This window comes from Ovis aries, chromosome 25 (genome assembly GCF_016772045.2).
Source record: "Ovis aries strain OAR_USU_Benz2616 breed Rambouillet chromosome 25, ARS-UI_Ramb_v3.0, whole genome shotgun sequence".
Lineage (NCBI taxonomy): Eukaryota > Metazoa > Chordata > Mammalia > Artiodactyla > Bovidae > Ovis > Ovis aries.
Window position 1 is genome coordinate 24,064,423 of NC_056078.1, and position 16,678 is coordinate 24,081,100.

The 16,678-nt window shown below is 39.5% G+C and overlaps 1 protein-coding gene across 5 annotated transcripts in view; it reads right to left on the reverse strand.

Annotated features, from left to right (window-relative positions):
- Positions 1-11,166, reverse strand: part of DNA2 (DNA replication helicase/nuclease 2) — a 38,159-nt gene extending 26,993 nt beyond the window's left edge. For all 5 annotated transcript variants that reach the window (XR_006058031.2, XM_060406838.1, XM_060406837.1 and 2 more), the window contains exons 1-5: positions 11,006-11,166; positions 9,375-9,560; positions 8,463-8,646; positions 6,528-6,673; positions 1,506-1,637 (exon numbers count right to left, since the gene is read on the reverse strand). Coding sequence is in view for 4 of the 5 variants with exons in the window: in XM_060406838.1 (XP_060262821.1) it covers positions 1,506-1,637; positions 6,528-6,673; positions 8,463-8,646; positions 9,375-9,560; positions 11,006-11,079 (722 nt within the window). In the remaining variant the exon portion in view is untranslated. The remainder of the gene's footprint in view (positions 1-1,505; positions 1,638-6,527; positions 6,674-8,462; positions 8,647-9,374; positions 9,561-11,005) is intronic.
- Positions 11,167-16,678: the final 5,512 nt, after the last annotated feature.

The following is a 16,678-nucleotide window of genomic DNA, read 5'->3' on the forward strand; positions in this document are numbered from 1 at the left end:
ACTTGCCTAAAGTTACACAGCAAAACTGTGGCAAAACTGGGATTCACAACCAGGCTCAGTCTGTCCTTTGAACCACAGAGAACTTGAGAAAACATAGTGGTCCAAAGAACTCATTGCTCCCAAGACTTCTGACTCAAAAATCTTAAAACGAGTTCAGATCACAAAAGGTCACAATATAAAGTATCTAGAATATTGAGAAAAGATGAAGAATACTGATGTAAAAGGAAGTTATGACTATTTAAAGAAAAATAAAACAGTGCCTATTTTTTAAAAAAAGAAAGAAATGGTATCAAAACTCTCTGTGCAAACCCTGCAGTGGCTCCCCGTGGTAGCCAGATCACATCTGGCCGTGGAATGAGCATGGCAGCCGATGTCCTGCAAGGCTGCAGAGGCCCTAGGACAGCTGCTGGTCCTACTAGGACTGCTCCTCCGCTCCCACCTCACTCCGTTCCGGCCACACTGGCAGGGGTGCGTTAGCCACAGGGCTTTTGCCTGGAGTGCTCTTCACAGAAATAGCTGCATGGCTCCCTCCCTCATTTTCTTCAGGTTCCTGCTCAACATTACCTTATTAGAGGCCTTTCATGATTATTCTATGGAAATACGTCCCTTCAACTCCTTTTTCTTACCCTCCCCATTATTCTACATTAAACTTATGATCTGGCACCTTGCTGTTCACTGCCATTCAGCAGTACAGAAGCACCATGAAGTCAGCAGCTTTTTTTTTTTTTCCACTACTACGATCCCAGTGCCTAGATCACTATTTGGCACACATTAGGCATGGAATAAATATTTGCCAAATGGGCAAACAGTGGGAGGAAAAAAGGACTACCAACAAATTTATACCAATGCTACTTTAAGCGGGAAAAGAAGAAACCAACCGAAAGCCAAACAGTACTGAATGGCTAAACACAGTATTTAAACATAAAGTACAAATCCACGGCAATCAACATGAAACAGTCCATACATTATAGTAACACAGAGAAATATATGTGATATTAAGAAACACCCCCAAATATTTACAAACTGAAAATTTTATTAAAAAAAAACCATACCTACATCCCAAAATTATAAATTTTATTAAAGTGAAAATATAATTTCTATTCATTAGATTATTTTGGGGGGTCCGAGAAAGATACTCAGGACTGTAATATATAAAGCAAGCAAACAAAAAGGCTAGTTTTCAGAACTTGATCTCTGTGTGTGTGCTCAGTCGCTCAGTGGTGTATGACTGCAACCCCATGGGCTATAGCCTACCAGACTCCTCTGTCCATGGAATTTTCCAGGCAAGAATACTGGAGTGGGTTGCCATTTCCTACTCCAGGGGATCTTCCCAACTCAGGGATCAAACCCACATCTCTTGCGTCTCCTGCATTGGCAGGCAGATTCTTTACTACTGTGCCATCTGGTAAGTTCAACTTGACCTCTAAAAAGCTTTAATTCAACATCTTGAATAAAATCCTGGACTAAACATATAAACACCATATACACAAAAATGGGTTTCTTACAGAGAGAGCTGCATCTGAGGGAAGTCAGTTGAAGTATGTTTATGCATGAAATCTCCAGCCCATTTAGAAAATGAAGGAAGATACTCCTCTACCTCTTGTTTTATTTCATCTTGATTCAATTTTAGGCGGTACCTATCAAAATAAGAAATATTAAATATGAAAAAAGTAAACAAGGACAAAAACGTTCATAAGCAACCCAAGCACCCATCAACGACTGAAAAAATTAATTAAATGTGACACAATGGAATGTTATTTAGCCTTGCAAAGGAAGGAAATTCTGATGCATGTTACAACATATATGAAGCTTGCCATTATACTGAATAAGCCAATAACAGAAAGTACTGCATGACCACTTAACACGAGGTACCTGCACTAGTCAAATCCACAGAGGCAGAAAGGATGGTGACTGCCAGCGACTGGGGGAAGTGAGGAGTTGTTCAGTGGATATAAGGTTCCAGTTTGGAAAGACTAAAAAGTTCTGGAAGTAGATGATGGTAACGTTTACACAGCGTCAATGTACTAATGACACTGAACTCTACCCTTAAAAGTGGTTAAGACTGTGATTTGGGGGATTTCCCTGGTGGTCCAGTGGTAAAGACTCTGGGCTTCTACTGCAGGGGAACTAAGATCCTGCACGCCACGTGGCCAAAAGTAAAAAATAAAAGATTATGACTTTTTTTTAATGCTATGTGTATTTTACCACATACACACAAAAAAATCCAAGTAACAGTGACATGACATCAAATTTTATATTGGCTCCAACTCCTACCATCTCAGGTCTAATAGGTCCCAGTTACACTTCAAGGGTGAAAAAATAAACCACAACTGTTGGTCCTGAAGCCCAGCAATGGAAAGTAGAAATGTAAAAGAGGAAAAAAGGCCATAGAAACAGAAATGGAACATCAGCCTTACTAAATCAAAGGACTATCAACTTCCTGGGTCAAAAACCAGGAAAGACTAACAGAATCTAGTCTCAGTTTTTCAGGGTGCCTGCAAGGTCAAAACTGTGTCATAATAATTCTACAACATTATTTGCCTTTTTGCTCTTGTTCTCTCCTGAGTACACAGTGGAGATTTCCGAGTCCACATACACACACATGATATAGCAATATAGAGAATGCAGAAACAGATCTAAGAAACCAGGTGTCTAGTATTAAGTTATAAAATCAAAACATTTGCCAAAACGTAAAACAATGCCACTTGTCTCATTAAATTTCTTTCAAAAATAGTTATTTTTCATTAAACTTATTTATGTTCATGTGGAATGGGCTGTTATTATTTTAGAATTAATCAATAAATATTTTAAAACTGCCTCACCTTTCATTTCTAATACAGTAATTATCTATAGATATAACACTTGTAAACCAAAGCTCTTAGGGTCCTCAATAGTATTTTAGTGTTAACAGGGTCCTGAGACCACAAAGTTCTGAGAATTGCTATCACCTTCCCTGGATGGTTCTCCCAGCTCCATCTGTATATTTAAGCATCACAACCTTAACAACTACTCCAGAATACCAACAGCACACGTGTGTCTGTGTCAGACCACACTTAGGTTTGAATCCTAACTCTTTATTTACACATCTTTACTAGATGCATAACTTTGAGCCAGTCATTGTTTCTCTCTTTTTTAAAAATAATTTTATTTATTTATTTTTGGCTGCGCTGGATCTTTGCTGCTGTGCAAGCTTTTCTCTAGTTGCGGCAAGTGGGGGCTACTGTCTAGCTGCAGTGTGCAGGCTTCTCTTTGCGGTGGCTTCTCATGTTGCAGAGCACGGGCTCTAGGGTGCACAGGCTTCAGTAAGCTGCGGCACATGGGCTCAGTAATTGTGCATCCCAGACTCTAGAGTGCAAGCTCAATAGCTGTGGAACACAGGCTTAGTCGCACTGCAGCATGTCTGCCCAGACCAGGGATCAAAAACCTGTGTCTCTTGCGCTGGCAAGTGGATTCTTTACCAATGAGCCACCAGGGAAGCCCTGAGCCATTCACTGTTAACCAAGCCTCCGTTTCTTCATCCATAAGGTGAGATGATAACTACCACACAAATTAGTTTGAGGATCAAGTAAAACAGGCTATGTAAGGTACTTGGCATAGGACAAGAATTCAACAAGATATGAAAATGAAAACAGTGAATACTCTCATATAGTGCTGACTCTAGGCCAGGCACTATTCTAGGTGCTTTACATGAACACTTTCAATCCTCCTTAGCTCTCTGTGAGATACTACTATCGTCATCCCTTTTTAGAACTGAAGAAACTGAAGCTCAGAAGTTGCTTCCAAAGGACACACAGCTCCAGCTTGGGAATTTAAGTTCTTAACCCTTATGGTCCCTCTACACTGTGTTTCGTGACTTCCCTCATAGCTCAGTTGGTAAAGAATCTGCCTGCAATGCAGGAGACCCCAGTTCAATTCCTGGGTCAGGGAGATCCGCTGGAGAAGGGATAGGTTACCCACTCCAGTATTCTTGGGGTTCCCTTTCCCGCAATGCAGGAGACCTAGTTCGATCCCTGGGTTGGGAAGATCCTCTGGAGAAGGGAAAGGCTACCCACTCCAGTATTCTGGCCTGAAGAATTCCATGGACTATACAGTCCATGGGGTCCCAAAGAGTCAGACACAAGTGAGCGACTTTCACTTTCACACTGTGTTTTAATAATTTATTAGCATTATTTTCTCCCTGCAGCCCTGAGTTCACCTGGGTACTAGCATAACCACCAATACTCTGCAAATTCCTTTCAAACGACAAACCTTACCATTTTCTCACCGTCTAAAGATAGCACCATAATAACATATTCATCAAACTCTGAGACTCCAGAACACTGCAAATTTACCATATAACTCTGCAACATTTCTACTATCAAATTTAATAAGCTCCCTCTTTCCTAGGTTTCTGCTAACTCTGGCTTACCAGAACTAACAGAGCAGAGCCCTATCATAGTCCTCTAGGAGAGCCAGTTCAGCAGGAAAGACAGAAGTAGCAACCCTAGCTCTGCCAAGATAGCTTGGCCTAAGCACAAAACCAACTTCAGGTTGAAGGCAAAACTGAAATATCTCAAACCAGGGAGCAACTGCTAATACCAAAGTGCCCGCAAAGTGCCCCAAATGACCTACAGAAAAGCAATCACCCCACACAAGGCAAAAGCTATTTGTTTGAAAATGGCTACTTAAAATCTGGCACCTTCCAGTGGATGATATAGGTGAGGATGTGGGGGAAACAAGGACCAATGTATTGCCTACAGAAATGCAAAATGAATTTTGAAATATACAGACATATTAAATCTTTATGTTGCATACCTTAAATTAATACAATATTATATGTCAATGATATCCCAATGGGCTTCCCTGGTAGCTCATATGGTAAAGAATCTGTCCACAATGAAGGCGACCCAGGTTTAATCCCTAAAGCTGGAAAGATCCCCTGGAGAAAGAAATGGCAATCCACTCTAGTATTCTTGCCTGGAGAATTCCATGGACAGAGGAGCCTGGCAGGTTACAGTCCATGGGGTCACAAAAAGTCAGACCCGAATGAGCAACTAACACACACTTTCTGACATCTCAATAAGACAGGAAAAAATGAAAGAAAGAAACAGGACAATATCTATGTAGAGTGATCTGACAGTATATATAAAAACTTTAAATATACCCAGATCAGGGGACTTCCCTAGCGGTCCAACAGCTAAGACTCCTCATGTAAGGGGCCCAGGTTTGTTCCCTGGTGAGGGAACTAGATCCCACCACATGCCACAGCCAAAGATCCGGCATGATACTACTAAGACCTGGCACAGCCAAATAATAGATAAATATTTTCTTAAAAAATGTCCTCAGACTGGATCCTGTCCTAGAGGGGAAAAAAACACTTCAAAGAACATTACTGAACAAAATTGATTGAACCCACCATATCCCCTGCATCGGAAGGTGAATTCTAAGCCCCTGGACTATCAGGGAAGTCCTCTTTAAAACATTTTTAAGACAATAGGTTGGGGCTTCCCTGGTGGTCCATTGGCTAAGAATCTGCCTTGCAGTGCAATGGTTTGACCCCTGGTTGGGGAAGACCCCACATGCTACAGGGCAACAAAGCCTGTGCACCACGACTGAGCGCAAGCTCTGGAGCCCATGAGCCGCAACAACTGAGCCCAAGCACTGCAACTAGTGAAGCCTGCACACCAACAGCCTGTGCTCCACAACAAGAGAAAAGCCACCACAATGAGAAGCCCATGAACCGCAGTGAAGACCAGCCCCCACTCACTGCAACTAGAGAAAGCCCAAGTGCAGCAACGGAGAGCCACGCCACCACAGCCAAAATATAAAGAAATCTTCTTTAAAAAGACAACAGGTTGTATGTATTAGTAAAATGCTATGGAATTATGGAACGTATTTTTCCTATTTAAACAATGAAATAAACAGAACTACCACCAGGAGAAGTAGGTTTATGTCAACCAGTCTGGAAAGCAAAATCACCACTAATAAAAACACTTCTGTGAAAAAAAAAGATGAACTGCAATAAAAGTGAAGGAGGAAACAAAGAATATGCCAATCCCTCTGCAGGTAGTCACTCATAAGATGCCAATGATTAGCCATTTGTGGGTTTCCATACATTATCTCCACTGTCACAGAAAGTCTGCAAAACAGGTATTATCACCCTTTTCAGAATCTTTCAGTAACTTGTTCAGTCATAAATCTGGCAAAGCTAGAATCTGAAAGGAGGTCATCTGATTCCCAACCCCATACAATTTTCAGGATGTCACAATGTTTCTAGAAGTAAAACAAAAAGTTCCCATTTTCTGAGTGCAGCTATGGGGCCTATTGTGCATACAATAGAAAGTTTAGATATTTTTAGCCAAAGAATTCCTGTTCTGCAATTTCAGAAGCTCTTCACAGAATTGCGGTAGGATACGGCAACCCTGAAATCTGCATTCTAGTATTATACTGACATATTTAATAGTCTAAGATTGCCAAATATCTTATAGATGCCAGGGAAGAAGTTATATAACAAAACTGTATCTAGAGTTCCTCTCCTAATTACTTACATTTCCTTCAGATGCCTTATTTCTTGAATAGTTTGAGAAGCAAGTTCTTGTAGCTTTTCTGGGGCAAAACTATCACTTATTGCTTTTTGAAATACTTCATGAAGAAGTGTACCAATCAGCATTTGGCGTGTGGCTGGATCAGAGCTCTATAAAAAAAAAGGTCATATAAACATTTATTTCACAACATATCAATGGACATGATTCTATATTTATTACCTAACCTATTGAACTAGCATAGCCAAAGCACACTGGTGAGACAAATGCCAAAATATTAAACAATTCTTTTCTGGTGAGTGAAATTATAGGTGACTTTCACTTTCTTCAATTTAGAATTACCTGAATTATTTTATGAGTAAGATATTTTTCAAATCACTGTATTTCCATTTTGAAAGAATTAAAAACAACCTATATGGAAAAAGTTAAATATATTCTAAAATATTAATATTTAACATAATTTGTCTCTATTTTCACTTTATAATAAACCCACATAGAATAGTCAATAAGGGCACAGCTTATAAACTCATGTGAGTAAAATACTCAAACACAAAATAACTCAGAGCAGAGATTTTTTGTTTTTTTGGTGGCACTGCCCAGCTGTGGGATCTTAGTTCCCCAACCCGGGGCTGAACCCAGGCCCCAGCAGTGAAAGTGCCGAGTCCTAACCATTGGACAATCAGGGAATTCCCTACAGCAGAGATTTTAACAAGCTCTTGACACTCAAAAACTATTTTTCAATGAACTCTTTTATTAGCCTGGATCTTCCCCTTGAAACTATCAAAAAAAAAAAAAAAAGATTAAGTCCACCAAAACACCCATCAGTAATTTAAAAAATTAACTTACAGAGGAATTCCCTGTACTAATTTTTTAAGTTCTATGTGAGTCTAAAATTATTTCAAAATTAAGTTTTAAAAGATTAAGGTATTCAGGTCTGCTTTATAATATGCAGTTAAAACAGAAGTTAATAGTAACCCACCCCCCCAACAGCTGAAGAAAACAACCAATTAAAAAAAAAAAACTACAAATAAGTGATAACTAAGACTATTAGAAAATCTACTTAGGGGTTTTTCCTTCTTTTTCTCCTCTTGCTTAGCTCTATTTTTTAATTTTCTATATACATACAAACTGTATAAAGAAGAATACTCTAAGAGAAAGAAAAAACTTAACAATTAAAAAAAACCCAAGTTCTTCAAAAAATAATGGCATTGAAAGGGAGTGGGTGAAAAGCAGAATACAGATAAAAGAAACTATGAGATATATCAACCAAATACAATACAAAGACCTCATTTGCATACTGATGCTAACAAACTGAATAAAAACATTTTTGACAAAAGACATTAAGAGATAAACTGAGAATTAGATTAACTTAAGGAATTACTGGTAATTTTATCAGGTACGATAAAGATATTGTACTTATATGTTTTTTAAATCCTCAGCTTTAATTTGCAAAATAAAGTTTTAAGTTGCAAAATACAATCTTTAAGAACAACAAAATGGGTACATGGGAGTTTATAATAACCATCTCTGTGTATGTTTGAAATTTTCCATTATAATATCTTTAAAAGAGACTGTCATATTTTTACTGCGAATCACATGAAGCCAAGTTTAGAAATACCCAGATGTATTAAATTAAAAATTTTATCGCTCAAATTATTTATCTTATTATTAGAATTGCTTATTTTATTAAATGTTAAATAAGATTCAAAGGATTCTTAGGGTACCAGCCTTGAATCCTAGCCTTGCCATTTACTAGCTACAGTAACTCTGGACAAGTCACGTCACTTCTCTGAGCCTGATGTTCCTTATCTGTAAAATGTAAAATGCAGCTGATTAATACCATCTACTTCACAAGATTGTTAGGAGGATTAAATAAGAGTGTAAAAGTGCTCTGTAAAGTCTTAAGACCCTGTAGAAACATTGGCTGTTAATATTATTTACCCTGAATGTTTCACTCAGGACAGCTCTTCTCATGCATCGAATACTACTGGCTATGCTTGTGCCAGAAATCAGCATGTCGGGATATAGAATCAAATATCCAAAATCTTCATCTATTATCCAAGTATCGGATATGCAGTCTCCCTCCAAATGAATGATGTCCCCTGGTTCTACTTGTACAGAGCACCTAAAAATAAAGTACACAAAATTTAGATTCCTACATTTAAACATGTTAAGGGGCTGTAAAAATAAATGAATATTTTATATAAAGAAATAATTTCTAAATTTTGGGGTCTTGCATCACCTACTGCAAAAACTATCAAATCATTCATAGTGTAACATACAGCTCCAAGTATGGATGAGGTTGTTATAATAATTCTCTCATTCTTAATGATTCTCTCATTCTGTAAAACTTATGTCTACAGCTTCTGTAAGTCCTGAGGCATGATGCCAAACCCAATATACTAAGAACAAAATTATATTTATCTAGTTCAAACCATCAAACTTGCAGCCTAGACAAAGTCAGACTTTCACCTCTGCATCTCCCTCTCACCCCTCACATACCACATATTGCTCAAGTAGGGAAATCTAGAGTCTAAGCATGTTCTTAAGACTGATTTTGCCCTTAGTGAGAACTAAACGAGTTTTTAAGCTGCAATCCCAGAAAGTACTGGGAAATAGGAAGTAGTAATTTAATAAGTCCCCTTGCACGTGATTTTCAAATGACAATGAACATCAAGTTTTGGAATAAAGGACCTGAGATGCACAATTTTTGCAGATTTAATCTGAGTTCATATCTATTCTCTTTATTAACAATTAAATCATTGCAACATCCATACAAGCCCACATGTTAGTTTTTAAGACAGTACCCTTAAGCTTCTGCCACATCATTGCTCAAAGTCACACAAAAATTACCAGTCATTCCTAAGGATACACAGTTCTTTATCTTCTAGCGACTGGGAAGCAGTGATGATTAGGTGCTTTTCATCGTTTCCTTCTTCACTCTGTACAATATTGACTGCTAATACCAGGTACCGGTTATCCATTCCTCGGCTCAGAACTATCTTAGAAAAGGAAGCTTCCACCTTCTTCTTCTGAAATCTAAAGCATAACACATACAAAACTACTGTAGCACAAGCATGAAATAAGCCATCCATTCTCCTTTACCTACAAACCTTCTAGGTTTCTTCTGGAAAGCCTATAACAATGATCACTGGCTAAAAGAAGTAAAAATTAAGAGAGCAGGGGCATAGCAGAATTCCTATTACAGAAAAAAAAAAAAAAAAAAAACTTCCCAGAAAGTGAAAGAAAGTGAAGTCGCTCAGTTGGGTTGGACTCTTTGCCACCCTATGGACTGTAACCTACCAGGTTCCTCCATCCGTGGGATCTTCCAGGCAAGAGTACTACAGTAGGTTACCATTTCCTTCTCCAGGGGATCTTCCCAACCCAGGGATGGAACCCAGGTCTCCCACACTGCAGGCAGACGCTTTAACCTCTGAGCCACCAGGGAAGCCCTACTTCCCAGAAGGAATGCCATTTAAAACGTTCATGATATGAGTTTTTCAAACTATAAGCTCTATGAGGAGTTCTTTGGGACATCTATGATTATGAGGGCTAATGATAAATTGAAAAATATTAAACAACAAATTCCTACCACTGGTGCAAGCCTTCCCAAAGTACAAGTAAAAGGAGACGTCTAGGACACTATCCTTTTGAACATAAATGATGTTATGGGAAAATGTAGTATGGGCAGTTTGTTGAAAGTCCTGTGAGTTTCATTATTATATTAAGATTTCAATTAGGCGAGTACTTAGACATTTAGTCCAACCTACTATTTAATGCAGGAAATCCTATAAAATTCCATTGGGGATCAACTAGCTCATGCTTTGGAGAGAAAGCAAGCTTAATACCTGTCACATTAACCATTCTTCATAGAATAACTCAGAAATTTCTTATTTCTAACGGGAAAGTAAATTTCACAATTATTTTGTAACCGCTTCATTCACCTACCCCACGTACCCACGGGCCATGAATTTGCTAAAGTCAGCTGGGTCGCTTTAAGGATCTCCCAAAAGGTATTGCTGATCAAAACCCAAAGCGCAAACATCCGTCAACAATAATTAGCCTCATTACCGACAGAAATTCTACACTATGCTTGCGGGTCAAGTTTCCCCAATCATTTAAGCCGACTTGAGAGTACAGACTTCTCCCTGGATAACTCTCCACCTAAACTTCAAGAAAAGGATCTTGTAGTTGCAATTTCCTTTCCTGAAGACATGTAAGGTGGCTGAGACTCCTCAAATTCAGGAAGAAGGTTAAGAATGAACCCCTGGAGGAGGAAAAGTATTCAAGCTCTGCCTCGGGCTTGGCCCCAGAGAGAGGATGCGAAGCGGACCCCAGCTCCGGAAGCTCGTCGGGAACGCCGGGACCTGAGCTCGGTCACTGCGCTCGGAGCCCGGGTCCGCGGAGGCGTGGATGCGGCCTCTTCCCTCTTTTCTTTTCAAATCTCCCGCTATACACCCAGGCCCACCCCCCGCTCCGCTCACAGCTCCGCCGGCGGCTCAGCCTCCTGCCAGAAACTCTTCTCCATTAGCAGCTCCAGTTCGTCCACTCGCTCCATTCTGGCCGCCGAGATCGCAAACTGCCGCCGGGTAAAATCAGGGGAACCCGGGGGCAACAGTGGAGGGGAAAAGGAGCGCGAGCCCACGAGGTGCTGTGCGCATGCGCCGACTATCAGTGGTCCGAAGAGACATGCGCAGGCAGCTCCTCCAGCGCAAAATGAGTAGCTCGTGGAGAGTCGCACCTGCGGAATCAAGAACCGGAAGGCGCCTTTGCTCCTTTGCCTTAGGCTTTGGAAAACTCGGAGTCTTCGTAATCTGGCCCATACTAAATGGTTCCGCTCTTTCTCTAGACTCGCCGACCCATGTGTCCAACACAGGCACTTAGAATGAATGAACTATTTGCTGTTGTCCAAACTCAGGCTTCCCTTGTTTGAATCTGGAAATTTTCACTCTTTGAAAAAAAAGAAAAAAACCTTTTTTTTTTTTTTTCTGGAAAACTCAGTTGAGAAAATGGAAGCTGTCAGATGAGAACTTCCTCATCATGCCATGACTAAATCTATCTGTTCCCTGTTTTATAACCTTTTTCCATTTTTTTCAGTAATGCCTCCTATCCGTGGGCAGTCCCTCCACTTGTACAGTGGAATCCCAAGCACCCTTACATTTTGTGTGTGTGTGTGTGTGTGTGTGTGTGTGTGTGTTCAGTCGTGTCCAGCTCATTGTACAGCTCGTGTACACCGTGGACTGTAGCCTACCAGGCTCCTCTTGCCCGTGGAACTTTTCAGGCAAAAATACTGGAGTGGATTGCCATTTTCCTCCTCCAGGGGATCTTCCAGCCTAGGGATCAAATCCCTGTCTCTCGAGTCTACTGCGCTGGCATGCAGGTTCTTTCCCACTAGAGCCACCATACATTCTCTAGGACATTCTCTTCTGTCATTAGCTTGGCCCTCATTATCAGATAGCTCCCAGGCTTGTAACGTGACCCAGCACCTCCCATTCTGAAGATGTTACCTTGATGGAACTTACTCTCTTAGCCACCTTCCTGAGGAAACCGGCTTTAAAGAATTTTTTATCAAGGCTGTATCCAATTTCAACTCCGATTCACTTTTCTTTTACTTTTATTTTTTTAATTTTTGAATTAAAAATCACTTTTTTATATACACAGACTATAAAAGCCACCTTTAAAAATAATATGCAATGGAATATTTAAAATATACAGAAATGAGTAAAAAATAAATACTTCATAAGGGTATCACCCAACTCAAAAATAATATTTACTATATGTAAAATAGATAACTTTGGAAAAAATAGATAACAACCTATTGTATAGCACAGGGAACTCTATTCAATACTCTGTAATGACCTATATCAGAATAGAATCTAAAAACGTGGGTATATGTATATCTAAAACTAATTTACTTTGCTATACAGCAGAAACGAACACAACATTGTAAATCAACTATACTCCAATGAATTTTTTTTAAGTTGTCTTTCACATTCAGGTTTATTATTATAAAATTATCAAGACATGCTTTGCTGAAACGCTTTGAGGGACTTTGAGATATTAGAGCCATCCATTCCTCTTGTATTAGCACCTTATAATAAATGCTGCACTTTCCTTCACCACAACACAGTGTCAGTGGCTCTACTACACAGGTGAGTAGACCCAAGTTCAGTTCAGTAACAAGATCTTTAGCTATGCATAAGTTTTAACCTATATCAAGACTGATTTATCCATTTTTCACCTATCCTTTTCACTTTCTGTGACCTAAGGAATCTTTGCCAACTCCTAGGAAGTAAAGATATTCTCCGTTTTCTTCTTGAAATTCACCATTTTATTCATTTAGGTCTATGATCCATGTCAAATTAATTTTTGTATGTGATATGAGGTAGAGAATGAGTCATGTTTCCCCCCCAACCATGTGTATATCCAGTCTTCCCAGTAGCACCTGCTGAAAAGACTTCTCATCGTCCACTGGATTGTTCTGGCACCTTGTTGAAGAAAAAAATCAAATTAAGTTCAGGTCCATTTCTGGCTCTGTTCTGTTCTTCTGATGTTTGTCAATCCTTGTGTCTGCACCCCATTGTCATGATTACTACAGCTGTAGAGGAAGTCATACAGACAGGTACTTTGTTCTTTTAAAGATTGCTTTGTACATTCTGTTGCTGCTATTGCTAAGTCACTTCAGTCATGTCCGACTCTGTGCGACCCCATAGACGGCAGCGCACCAGGCTCCCCCATCCCTGGGATTCTCCAGGTGAGAACACTGGAGTGGGTTGCCATTTCCTTCTCCAATGCATGCATGCATGCTAAGTCACTCAGTCGTGTCCGACTCTGTGCGACCGTATGGACAGCAACCCACCAGGCTCCTCTGTCCACGGGATTTTCTAGGCAAGAATACTGGAGTGGGTTGCCATTTCCTTCTCCATTGGACATTCTAGGTCCTTTACAAACTTTAGAATGAGTTTGTATAAAAACTGAATTGTATAAAAATTTGTACACAGTATAAAAATTGTGAGTTTCTACAAAAAGCCTATTGGAAGTATGATTGAGATTGCATTAGACTTAAAAACCGGTTTGAGAATTGATTTAAAATATAGAGACCTCTAACTCATAAACCTGGTTTCTCTCTCCATTTATATAGATTTTCTTTAATGTCTCTCAGCGATATCTTATAATTATCAATATAAAACTCTTGTATATTTTATTAAATTTAAATATTTTAGATTTTTATGCTATTTTAAATGAGATTTTTTTCAATTGCTTCCTGCTAGTATATAAAAATAGTTTTTAAAATTTGCCTTATATCCTGAGACCTTGCTAGTAATTGCGAGAAGTTGATAGTAGTAGATTCATTAAGAGTTTCTATGTAAATAATCATGTCATCTACAAATAGAGGAAGTTCTACTTCTTCCTCTGGTCTTTGTTTTTAACTTCATTTACTTAAGTGAAGTGAAGCGCTCAGTCGTGTCCAACTCTTTGTCACCCCATGAACGATAGCCTACCAGGCTCCTTGGTCCATGGAACTTTCCAGACAAGAATACTGGAGTGGGTTGCTATTTCCTTCTCCATCATTTACTTAAGTTCACTGGTTAAATGGAAGTTCTGACACTGGGCATCTTTGTCTTCTACTGACGTCAGGGGTTAAACATTTCACCATTCATATTTCACCATTAAATACGATGCTAGCTGTAGGTTTTCCATGAATACCTGCTATGATTATCTAATCTATATAAAAAAATCATTTTTAAAATTTATTTAATCTTTTGGCCAAGCCATGCAGCATGTGGGATCTTGGCTCCCCAACCAGGGATCGAACCAATACCCCATGCACTGGCAGCATGGAGTCTTAACCACTGAACCACCAAACAACCACTTTTTCAGCATATGAATTTTCATTTTGGGCAGGATTTTGTGAGGAAAGCTTTTCTTTGTCCATGAAGCATCATCAGGAAGCTGAGCAATCAACTTTGAGGATGCTTTACTCAAATGGCTGGCAAGTTGAGGCTAGCCTCTACAGGGACTGCCTAGCTTCCTCACAACATGCTGTGAATAGCAGCAAACAGGGTTGGAGTAGACACAAGGCAGATGGATTTGCTTAGGGCTGTATAAGATATGGTAATGATTTTGTCTTTTATTCTAAATGCAATGGGATGCCCTGGAAGGTTTTCAGCAGGGAAATAAAATTGCCTGATTATGGGTTTTTGTTGTTGTTTTAAGGGACTTATCTTTATTTATGGCGGCTCTGAATCTTCATTGCTGCACACAGGCTTTCTATAGTTGTGGCAAGTGGGGGATACTCTCTAGTTGCGGTACCTGGGCTTCTCATTGCAGTGGTTTCTCTTGTTGCAGAGCATGAGCTCAAGGTGCTCAAGGACTTTGAGTAGTTGCAGCTCACAGGCCCCAGAGCACAGGCTCAGTTAATTGTGACTTAGCTGTCCCATGGCATGTGGTATCCTCCTGGACCAGAACTGAACCTGTATCCCCTGAACTTGCAGGCAGGCTCTTCACCACTGTGCTACCAGGGAAGCCCCTGCATAATTATATTTTTATAAAGATCACTCTACTTTAATCAGCAATTATTTGTACTTAGAAACAGAAATTAACAAAATAAAAATCAGACAATGGAGAAAATTCAAAAGATTGATAAGACTCCAGTTAAACCAGTAACTAAAAAGAACATAAATTACCAATCTCAAAAATGGGGAAAACAACAAAGGCACTTTCCAAAAACTAATCATTCTATTAATTGATTTGTATTTCTTGACATATTAGAGTTTTACCTGAATAGGAAGGATACTAGTGTGTTGATGGATGCTAGTGTGTCTACTAGCATCATATCTAATAGCCAAAGCTGCAGATTCAGACTGGCTGAATCTGAATTGTAGATCCACCACTTACTGTGTGAACCTGAACAAGTTACTTGAGCTCCCTGGGTCTCAATCATCCCAACTGTAAAAAAAGGAGTATTTAATAGTACTGTTCTTATCAGTATTGTTGCAGAAACAGAGTTAAGGCATCAGAAGTGCTTAAAATAAGCAATGGAACACAGTAAATCCTCAGGAAATATACATGATGCATTATTTGTCATTGGTTCCTAGTGCCTAACAGTGTCTGATATTCAAAGAATTGATCTGAGGAAGTATTTAAGTATATGGTTGCTATATAAGTATGTCAGATATCATTGGCCCAATTCTGCAAGGTAATGAATTACTCATGTAATATAGGTTTTATTATTTGCCATTCATCCTGGCTCAAACTGGCAGCAAGACATATCTGTGGGGGAAAAAAAATTTTCTTAACTGTTCTTTCTCTACACTAGTAGTACCTCATTTCTTCCTACTAGAACATTTTCTCCAAAAACAGGGACCAAACCTTCTTTTAGCTCATCAGTAAACATCACTGAACAACTATTATGGTGCCATACACTGTGCTCCTTAAAAGGGATGAAGGGATGACTCTGCCCATGAGAGAACCAACTAGGAGAACAGAAGTAAACATGCAGTAACCAAAAAGTGTGGTACGTACTCTGCCAGTGTAATACCCAGAGACAGATGCTCTTGGGAACCCAAACCAGACTGTAAGGACAGCTGAGAGACGTCTCAAGGTATGCCCACAAAATGCTGACATAATCCCTGGCATACAATGGGTGCTAAATAAATGAATGTTGAGTACCAGGGGAAAATGGGATAAGACATTACTATATGTGTGTGTGTGTGTGTGTGTGTGTGTGTATCTATCTATATATATCTATATCTATATCTATATCTATATCTATATATATATATAGTGATATTCGCTCAGTCGTGTCCTGACTCTTTGTGACCCCGTGGATTGTAGCCTACCAGGCTCTTCCATCCATGGGATTTTCCAGGCAAGAATACTGGAGTGGGTTGCCATTTCCTTCTCCAGGAGATCTTCCCGACCCAGGGATTGAACCCAGGTCTCCCGCATTGTAGGCAGACGCTTTACCATCTGAGCCACCAGGGAAGTCATATATATATATATATATATATATCACCACTAAACTTTCAATCTCCACACAGGCCACTATTAAGAGCTAGGAAGGGTACATCACTCATCAATCTCTAGACTAAATCACCGTCCCATTCCATAGACCAGAGGGCTGTACCCACCAAAAGGCAAGAAAAGAATTACAA